Source organism: Electrophorus electricus, chromosome 2, assembly GCF_041902795.1.
Source record: "Electrophorus electricus isolate QZ-2024a chromosome 2, ASM4190279v1, whole genome shotgun sequence".
Classification (NCBI taxonomy): domain Eukaryota; kingdom Metazoa; phylum Chordata; class Actinopteri; order Gymnotiformes; family Gymnotidae; genus Electrophorus; species Electrophorus electricus.
In genome coordinates this window covers 44163381-44174431 of record NC_137498.1, presented here as the reverse complement: position 1 = coordinate 44174431, position 11051 = coordinate 44163381, and the positions used below count along the sequence as shown (strand labels likewise).

The window sequence follows — 11051 nt, the reverse complement described above, 5'->3', positions numbered from 1 at the left end:
GCATCTTTGTTCTCCATAATAAAGCAACAAAAGAGCCCAGCGATGAGCTGGCCAAAAAATGAAAGAAAAGTGCTGGCAGTTCAACTCAAGTGGCAGTAAACAGCTCCAGTTTACACACGTGAAGGCAATCAATAATCAAGACTGGGAACAGGAAAGGTGCAGTGTGTGTGTGTGTGTGTGTGTGTGTGTGTGTGTGTGTGTGTGTGTAGTACTAGTAGTAGTTTTGTTTAGTAATCCGACATCAATACATTCTCCTCTGGGCATGCATGCCTCTGTGCAATTACACTACACCCCCAAGCGGATGCGTGACACACAGTTTAAGAAATGCTGACTTAGCTAAAGGTGAAGGTTTGCTTGTGTGCTTAAATCATCTATTAAGGTAGCCTGTTTGTGAAACGACAGGAGGTACTTGGATGTTACTGGATGTCCGGACTAGACATGAATTGCTTATTTTTATCTTATTATTTATTTATTTATTTATTTTTCTCTTTCACTATTTATTCTGTTATTTGTTGTCTATATTGTTACTATTGTGGTGACTGTTGTCAGCCATAGGAGGATGGGCCCCCCTTTGAGTCTTGGTTCCTCTCAAAGTTTCTTGTTCATGCTCTAGGGAGTTTTTACTTGCCCTTGGCTTGCTCACTGGCGGCTTGGGCATGTGTAAAGCTGCTTTGTGGTAACATCAGGTGTAAAAAGCACTATGTAAATAAACAGTGGGCATATCCCTTGGACTGGGTGCCTGGCACACCATCACATGTTTAGTTTCAGTTTTAGTTTTTGTTTGCTGGGCGATTAATAAACATCTCCTTTCAAATCAGATTCAGGTGGATGGATTTTTAAAATCACACATGGCAAACCATAAGGCAAAAACACTGGTATGAACTCATTATAAAGAATAATATTAACAATACTTATAGTTTGCCAGTATAGGCCCCCCCCTTCCTCCTTATCACGTGCTATGGCCCACCATGTGCCGTACCTGTTTTCACTGTGAATGTCCCTTGTTTATGGCCACGCCTCCTTGTTGGCACACTCCTGCACCTTATTATTCATTTCATCTACTAATGATGAGTAGTTTGAAGATGGCAACAGTCACCTTTAAGGTGTTTCTAATGAGGTGATTGATGAGTGCAGAGCCAGAATTGGCTTCTACTCAGTGCCCTAGTGCATCTTGATGTATAGAGCACAGTGCTTCAGAAATCCAGTCACATGATTATTATCTGTCACTTTTAATTCCATAGCAGTTCATCTTGATGGTCCATGCCTCATGAGGACCTCAGCATGTGTTTTACTGTTCTGTGCTGTAACTAAGAACCTGAAACTATTTAATAAATACAAGTCAAATGTAAGCTGCATTAATGTCCAAATATACAAACACAGACAGCTGACAAAAACATAATGATAATCTTGCAAAATAAAAATCAATTCAGTATGAATTCATTAAGACCACATTAAATTCAGGAAGAACAGTACACATAAGAACCCGGCAGACAGGTAACAGAGAGATACACTTTCATCTTGTCCACATGGTTCAGTAATACAGCAGCTACAGCCTATCATCAATCAACTGACATTTGAAGCTTTTGCTCCTGAACACATAACCTTTGGAATTGCAATCCAAGTGCTAGCATTAAAGTCACATGCAATCATATGTCTTCTCAAAGTTGCCTTATGTTTTATATTTTAACAGGAACTTTCATCAAAATCCATTATACTAATGTGTTTTTATTCTGCTGTATACAAACATTGATCATGCAAACAAGATATTTTCTTTAGATATGTACACCTGGTTCCTGAAACTTAATGCGTTACCAAAACTTTAGGGTGTCTTGAGTTTGGTGGCATTTAACCATTCTTTTTTTTTTTTTTTATCTTGGCACTAATATTAGTGCCAAGTTTACAAACCACAGAGTATCTTTAACCAAGTTTACAAATCACAGAGTACACCTTTAACCCCGACTATAACTGGTCAAAAGGATTCCTCAACCTTCATCCTCAGTGGCTGATATAGAAGTCACAGATTTTTTTAAACATAGCCTGCATCAACATCCTAAGGTTTTCAAAAAAAAAACAAAAACTCAAACTCAAATTCATCATGTGTATAAAAACATTTCATTTTTGTAAACACAAATTCATTCAATAAATACTTTTAAATATTAAATATATAAATTACAATAGAAAAATAATACCATCATAAATAGGAGTCTTTGTTCACATGCAAAATTTGTCTGAATGCAAAAGTATCTCTCCTTTGGGCAAATGAAACTGGGTGGGGGTCAGTAAAGTCAAGATAAATCCTTTGGCAAAAATATTTCCAGGTCCACCTTTTCCTGGTGGAAGGGCAGGTAGAGATGGCATCCTTTGATTGTGGCAGCTAACACCTATGCCACTGGCTCTGGTGGCTAACGCCTGTGCCTTTTCATGCGTCGGATTAGGACACGCAGAGCCCTGAGATACCAATCACAAAAGCGCTGCAGCCTGCTGTGAAGCAGTTCAGATGTCTTGAACACATCCCAGGTGGAAGTGGGAGAAGGTAGAGAGAGAGTGGTGTTCTGAGGTGGCAGCTCTGCTACCTAAAACACAGAGACACTTTAAGAAGACAGATCTGGAACCCAAAACACACACTTTAAGAAGACAGATCCGGAACCCAAAACACACACTTTAAGAACACAGATCCAGTACCTAAAATGCAGACACTTTACAAACACATATCTGGTACCTAAAACACAGAGACACTTTAAGAACACAGATATGGTACCTAAAACACAGAGGCACTTTAAGAAAAACTTGTGCATGCAGTTCTCAATACCATTCACATATGGTTGGGTGCCTCAAACTCATTTCAAACATGGTCTTGACTAAACTGCAGTGGTTATGGGAATTTTCCTTTGGAACCAGGAAGACCAATATCTTCAGGAAACCCCACCTAAATGGAATTATATTACGATTTCCTTTTTACAAAATCCTTTTTTGTTCCTAACTTTCATTCTTTTACTTCTAATGTCAGAAGACTCCAACTTTACTAATGAAGTTTACATTACAAAGTACATCACATAGAGCAATAGTTATTTAGTATAACCAGTATGTACACTGATGGATCTGTAGTCCTTTCTATAATATAACAACACTATCCTTTCTTTCATATAACTGTATCTTGTAAAGTTCTGTTTGGCAGGGTTGGGGACCGCAGTTCTTACCTGATTCTGAATCAGAATTCTGATAGATTGAATTATGTCAGTGATTTGCTTGGTTTCGGATGACAACAAACCCGATTGGTTCTGCCAGTATGCGAGCCAATCAAAATGCAGCTTGAAAGAATGGAGTCCTGAAGAGAGTTGTGATAGGGTGCTGTTGGCCTTCAAAGATGAAAATGAGATATATATTTTTTAAATGCAGTGTGAAAAATGACAGACTGTTTGTGGATCATGGCTAAAATATTGCCAAGGCAAATAAACAAAGAAGATAAAATGCAAAATGTCTGATGGTTCCCATGAAACAGGCATTGCATCACATGTTTTATTTTAGCATTTACAGTGCAAAGGTTACAAATACAAATGTATGTGTGTGTGTGTGTGTGTGTGTGTGTGTGTGTGTGTGTGTGTGTGTGTGTGTGTGTGTGTGTGTGTGTGTGTGTTTTTCTGTGCATTTGGTGGAGGAGAGGTTCAGAACAGAGTTATTATACATGATATATTTTACCTGAACTGCTGCCAGATCCTGTGGCCTGAACTTTAAGGCAGGCAGGGAAGTGAAATTGTGGTCATACAGTGATTCAGGGTCATGGTGGCTCTGAAAAATCAACCAGGTGTGTGATGTTCACATAATTTGGGGCCTAGATTGTTCATTTATGCAGAACATTTATAGCAAATTCAGAGGAAAGACCCTGTGATGTAAGCAATGCCCTCTGGCCTATTAAACCCATGCAAAACTTACCACTAGGTTTCTCAGCCAATGCATCTGAGCAGACAGTTTCATCAAACTGTCTTTGTATAGTGTGCTGAGACTGGACTGAGACAGTGATGAGACAGGAAGTTCCACCAATAGGAGCAAAAAGAGCAAGGAGGGAGTGGTCTCATGCAACGCTGTAAGCAGAACATGGAGAAAAAATGTCTTTATTCTTTATTCTTTTTTTTTCTTTGGAAAGTCCAAAGTTATGTATAACTTCTGGCAGCCACTCTGACTCAGCACCTTCTGAACAAGTGTTCCACTAGGTCTGAAGTCAGCAGCTGCTACATGCCTTCAAGCACTGTCTACGAAAACTGGGGCAGACAGCACTGTGCTACCACTGAGACAGAGCAAAGGCCTCTTTCATCTTGATAGCAAATCTGAGAACATGTGTAATGCTAACAAAGAAGTGTGATCTCTCGTCCTAGTGAGACACAAATACAAATCACTCTGTTGAAGTATTAAGCTCATTTAGAGATTTTTATTTTTCAAATATCTACAACTGTTATGCAAATGTAAAATGTACAACCAGAGGGAAGCTTTTGTTGGCTTTGAAGATTTTGTAGTTTTTGAAGAAACTAGCCTAGCGAATATCTGATTATAACATGTGAAGATAGGAAGTGAGTCAGGGCTTTTTTCAGATCTTACACTCATGACATCATTCGTAAATTCTCTTAAACTCTGCCAGTGAGACAACATTATATTCTCACTATGTTAGCAATAACACATCCAGGAAAACACATCCAGAAAACAACAGCACCAGTCACAGTTGCAAAACCCATAACTGCCTGTCATTTTCTCTTTCTGACTTGGTAACTATGGTAACTATTCTGGTGTGTCCACCCCCCGCCTTTAGGAAGTTCATCTTTTACCAAATTCTGTAATTTGTTCAAATTAATTGTTGCAAAACATATGACTAATGATTATACAAAATACTACATGTTTAATGTTGCTAATGTCTACTTTATTATGAGTTTCTTGTGTTTCTATTTCCATACTGGAAAACTCTGAGTTTCACAGTCTTCTGCCCTGATATCAAATATTATTAATCTAAGCAGAGCATAATCTAAACAAACCAATGACTTCTTGCCACCCTTTTGTGTATTTTCACACCTTTTCATGAAAAGATGAAAATTCCCAGCATACTGTCACAAATTTCCATTTTGAGTAAGCAAACATATGCAGAAATATGAAGAGCACACATTAGATGCCTCGCATTATTACTGTGATCAAACCATTTCCAATGTCAAACACAAGCTACCCATGATCCAAAATGCATTTGAATGCATGCCCATACCTGTTCTTAAACTGTCATACTGACAACAGCATTGAGGTCTCTTAATATGTTGACAGACAACACAGGATGCAGAACTTTTTTTTTTTAATCACTTGCGGATACGTTTTATTCCAGAAAGATGTGTACATCTTCTGCAGGTATAACCCTTTAGAAATATAACCTGATGTAGGCAACATTTAGAAACAGTATTTCACATGACCAGCATCACAACCTTCAGGTAGTTCATGTTCAGATTTTATCCTCCATGACGTAGTTTTTATTCTATCTTGGTTTAAACCAAGAGTGGATTACAAGTTATGTCAAGAATCACCATACATTTATTATATTCATCTTTACTCTCTAAACCATAAAATCTGCTACTGACAAAAGTAAATGTTCTTAGGTCACCAGACAGAACTGTCTTAAAAGTTCCCCAGATGCCTATTAAGATAAACTTCTGCAGATAAACTACTTTACTGTGTGCCAGATCTTTGCATATAAAGAAGTTCAGCTGATGTGAAGCATTAAATGCACATTAAGAAGAATGGTTTGCCCCATTTTTAGATTTCATGATAAAGTAATTTTAGAAAACACTGGCACAGTGGCAGCAGTACGAAGAGCTGATTGCCTTGATAACTCCTGGTCTGTGTTACTTCCTGTAATCTTTCATGCAAAGCAACCTAATTCTCTGGAAATAAACAGCTATGATTTGAGCGATAATCATGCTTCAATGGTTCTGAGAAAGAACTACCCTTATGTGCATGAAGTTTTATCAAGTGAAGGAGGATTCTCATCGCAGAAGCTGAAGTTGTGCAGAATTGGGACAATAATCTGTTTATATCATTTTTACATTGACCATAACATTAAGAATGGTACCACAGATCTGAAAACCATTGAAAACAGAAACCCCAATTGAAAAACCCAGATATAATTACTAAACAGCATCACTGTTGTGTGTCTCTCAGATTTTCCTCAGAAGAGACTGCTAATTCCTGTTATGTGTACATAGCTGCATAAGTTCACAAGATGCACTTCACTGACAGAACAGCCACAAAGCTCTAAGACAAGCAAGTAAATGTCCAAGTAATGCAGCAGTTCTTTCCAGGGAAATCCCAGTCAAACAATGAGTCATACCCATGGAGACCCCAACACCAGTTTAAAAGGCACAAAGCATACAAACATTTGTTAGTTAAATGCACAGTGTTCTTTTAACAGACACCATTTCTTGGTCTTGAAATTTCAAAAGACAAGAACATGGACACATATTATAATAAACATGGACACATATATTCTAAACATCCCTGCAACTTTGTGTTACTGTTTTTTGATTTTATCTTACAATATCTGAATTCTTAACTAACTGAAATTAAGAGGACTTCTAAATTTTATTTCTAAATAAAAACAGAACTATTAGGAGTAACCATTTTATATTTATTCTTCTCATTCACCTCACAATTATATATTTAGATTAGCAAACATTCTCATGTTATTATCATTGGTATAAAGAGGGTGCGGAACACTTACATTTCATCGCTATCCCAAACATTCGAGTTGCAAATAGACACTGTGAGAAGCAATGTTATCACTCAACTAATGTTTGGACTACTGTTTGAGTTCTCATTTATAGTATGTCTATGACACAATCACTCTCTCTCACTCTCTGAGTCATTCATTCATTCATTCATTCAAAAAAAACCCCAAAAAACTTACTCCCACTCCCACCAACTCACCAGAAAGAAAATAAACTGTTATTCATCATTTTATTTTTTCACACTTGGTTGATAATGCATCAACAAGCATCAACTTCCTATCTTTTCTTTTTGGGTTTTCTTTTAATTTATATTTATTTTTCATTCTCTGCCAGGAGACTGTCAGCTCTGATGTGTACGTACACTGAAAAAGCAGGAAAATGGAAGTCATCCAGAACATGATCATTCAAAAGATGAATTAATACAATTTCTACTCCTGTCATGTGATTTGTACACTTGTTGCTTTTGCAGCACAAAGTAGATCAAATTATTAAAGTACTGTATATATACAAGTTATTAATGTATTTCTCCTGGATTATTATAAATAAATAAGTATCAATCTTCTGGACAGACATGACCTCAAGGCTATATAAAGTATGGTTTAGCTCATCTGCATACTTTATTTCACAGGAACTTTATTTCATTCATAGTGTTGACACACCCAGGGAAATCCCTTTTTGTGTCATTTGGGGCTACAGGCTAACGTGTGTTCACACACATGCACACACAAACACACATGCAAGGAATAAAGCTAGTTTATGTACAATGATGGTAAGGTACTTATGAACATAAATTCAGTCCTGTCCACCCCCCCCCCCCCCCACACACACACACACACACACTCACACACACACGTACACACATGAGAGAGTGGAACAGGCTCCTCTCTGTCTTCTCCACCCACACATCACCCACTCTGTCCCCTCTGACACATCACCCTGATATTTCTGCTTATACACCCTACAGAAACACACACACACACACACACACACACACACACACACACACACACTTGCTCCCTCTTGTCTCCCATTGCATTTTTCTCACTGAAAGGGAAAGAAGGAAACAGCGATAAGAACAACGAGCCAGGTCGTGATGTGTGGGGTCGTTAGCTGTCTGCTCTCTGTTCAGGAAGTGACTGGCTGACTCAGAAATGCAGTGCAATTGAATGTGTAGTCTATCATTTAAGGCAAGCCTGCCTTGTCTCCTGTGTCTCTTCTGCCGTGAACTAAGCTGGTCGCAACAAGTTGTGAGCACAGTGCCAGAACGGAAGAGGTGAACTGTTGGCCTGAAGGAGAAGCTACCCAGCCTCCTGCTAAAGCATGATGACCTCTAGAGAACTATGTTGTATATGCAAAAACCATCAGTTCCTCTAGATTTACTGTGTTTGACCTGATATTTTAATGCACTTTACAGAAACAGCCTGGAAGGTGTTCAAACTGGATGCATGGCTGCACAGAAAGGCAAATGGCATCTTACTGTCTATAAATAAACTGGGTACAGTTGAGAATCCAAGACTAAAACAGAGCATTCAGAAAGATAAGCCATCCACCATTTGGTATGGGCTGCATATAACAGACTAGGAGGTTCTATGAGAGTTTAGACACCTGGAACACATGGGTTAGAATATAGCTGGAAGTGCACAGTGCACAGGTGGAAGACCACCAGACCTGGAACTGGAAAATCTGGAGTAAATTGCGTTCACATGCATACGATAGCCCAACTAAATTCTTAGTTTGTCTAAGAAACAACAGCAAAAACAAGATTCTGATTTGTTTAAAGTAGTTTATTTACAGCCCTGTTTATATGCAATCCAGCATATAGAAATGTGCAGCACCACTTTCACTTTGCACCTTTACCCACATTCCCCTTTTTTGAGGAAAATGCTTTTTTGACAGCTAACGGCGCACATGTCTACATGTCCAAGTAGTGCGGCCAATATTGACAAGGATAATCTGTTTTACAAGGACCATGGTGCTTCTGTGTTCATATCTTAGTAAAACTAACAGCCTTAGACTAATACTGCACCAGTGATGTGCATGTAAATGTTATTAATCATGAATCACTGTTGAAGTATTTCATGCCGTCCTTAGAAATGTTCATGCCATGGCAGTCTGAACAGCAAGTCCCCCATCACAAATTCAGAGACTGTAAAAAAAAACCCTCTTTTGATTAATTATCCCATTACATCACAACACACATACACACCCACACACATACACACACACACACACACACACACACACACACACACACACACACACACACACACACACAGACACACACACACACACACACAGATACACAAAACTGCCAACAAAAGCTCAGTAGCATAAGCACAGAATTTCTACCATTCTTCAGATAGAGGTATGATGTTGGAAAAAGCCAATAACACTGCTTCAGGATTAATCTTCAATTTCCACTAGACTGTTTCAGTTTAGCATCTGTCTAGGTAAAGATAGGTCATGACCAAGGGAAAATGTGGATTGTGTCTAACAACTTTCATCCCACAAATCCCCCACGAACTATCCAGATGAGTCTTTGCCAAGTAAAGACATCATTTATTTCATACAACCAGATGTGTGCATAAATATAATGACTGGAGGTACTCCTGGCTTTATTATAATCTCGACTATTGTTATGTGGGTTATTATAACCCAGCCGGGTTTGCCCAGACAGGGCACATTTAGTCAGACTGGTGCACTACTACTGTATGTCTCACACCCTGGGCAACAACTCACACAAGTTCACACATACACGCACATTTTTGGGGGATGAGCCAAGTGTCTGGTGTGTTCATCAATGAGACAGCCTCAGTGAGGCCCACACTGACGCCAGCATGAGACTTCACTGGATTGGTTCTGTGACACAACAGTTTGGACAGCAATATCACACAAGAAATACGTGTGTGTGTGTCTCATGACACTTACACCTCAGTTTAACAGATTCCATAGCCTCCAGTCACCTGGCATGTCACTTAATGTTGTGTTTTTGTATGGAGAAGGGATTTACACACACACACACACACAGACACACACATTGTGAAAAAAAGAGAGTAAAAGGAGAAAGGTTATTTCCATTTTTGTCATCTATTCAACTCAAACAGGCTTCTTACAGACGTGTGGTATGCATGGAATTTTTGGAAGAAGGGCCAAGAGCAGGAAAATGGGGAAGAGCCCGTGGGTGCTAAATGATTCAGCATTCCTTTAATACCACTTTCTTTTTCCTTGGAGTCCTTCTGCCAGTGTGCCTAAGGATTAAATCATGATGTTGGGTTGGATTTTGGTCTGGTAAAAAAGGCCTATAGCCCCAGCTGCTCATGGGAAAATTATTTACTGTATTTTAAGAAGCATGTATGAAATGTACCAGAGAACATTTTTCAGTTACAAGGAATTGTAGACACTGACATAAATTACACAGAAAGACAAGAATTTTTAAATAAGTGCAATGTTTTCATGTTCAGAAGGCCCAGTATTTTACAAAAATGTTATGAAAATGTTTAACTATGTTGTATGATTTGTAACTATTTGAATAGCTTTGTTAACCTAATGTTGTTTAAGACTTGGGAATAAGTCAAGTATGGATGTTTAACTACTTATTAAATAGACTGCTAAGAAATATTAATCAGAATCCCATTAATAACTCTTTTTCACAAAACAATTTGTTGAGCCCTACTCAAATAACTTGTATACCCTGGACCATATTTGTAGAAGCATATTTAAGATAGGTGAAGAAAAGAAGAAGACAAAGTAGCATTTGTGTTTTTTCTATTGCTCCTGATATGTAACTTGAAATAATAAAGAAGTTAAACTCTACTTGTTGTAATTCAGTTATCTGTATCCACACCAACTCCAGATCCAGAATAAATCTCGTGCTGGCACCTAACATAATTCTTTGGGATTGTAACCCTCCCAGTTGACTAGATATTTCAGCTGGCCAAGCCCTTCTGCCTCAGTCCAGCATTCAATGGACAGAGAACCCTCAACCTCCACAGGAGGGTGAACCCAAATGGAGAACCCTCAACCTCCACAGGAGGGGTGAACCCAAATGGAGAAACTTCAACCTGCATAGGAGGGTGAACCCAGATTGATAACCTTCAACCTGCATAGGAGGGTGAAGCCAGACGGAGAACCCTCAACTTCCACAGGAGGGGTGAAACCAGATGGAGAACCCTCTGCCTCCACAGAAGGGAGTGGCTTGAAATCAGGCAGTGCTTCGTTCAAAAGACCTGGGTTAAGGGGCTTGAGAAAGGAGACATGGAAGGAATTAGACACACAACAATATATGAGTAGTTCAAGTTGACA

General features: G+C 38.7%; 1 protein-coding gene across 1 annotated transcript; it reads right to left on the bottom strand.

Annotated features, from left to right (window-relative positions):
* Positions 1–1246: 1246 nt before the first annotated feature.
* il11b (interleukin 11b) lies at positions 1247–6768 on the bottom strand. Its single transcript, XM_081725409.1, has 5 exons — positions 6743–6768; positions 3931–4079; positions 3697–3786; positions 3198–3356; positions 1247–2573 (listed from the first exon to the last, which is right to left on the bottom strand). The coding sequence occupies exons 1-5, from the start codon at positions 6762–6764 to the stop codon at positions 2403–2405; spliced, it is 591 nt and encodes a 196-aa protein (XP_081581535.1). The 5' UTR covers positions 6765–6768; the 3' UTR covers positions 1247–2402.
* Positions 6769–11051: the final 4283 nt, after the last annotated feature.

What these genes read in the sequence shown, in the direction of transcription:
- il11b (XM_081725409.1), bottom strand. Translation starts at nt 6,764, where the DNA reads ATGTTTGGGATAGCGATGAAAT. An exon ending in GTTTGGGATAGCGATGAAAT is followed by an intron (nt 4,080 to 6,742) that starts GTAAGTGTTCCG and finishes TTCTGCTTACAG; the next exon opens with CGTTGCATGAGACCACTCCC. An exon ending in GAATTCTGATTCAGAATCAG is followed by an intron (nt 2,574 to 3,197) that starts GTAAGAACTGCG and finishes TCTGTGTTTTAG; the next exon opens with GTAGCAGAGCTGCCACCTCA.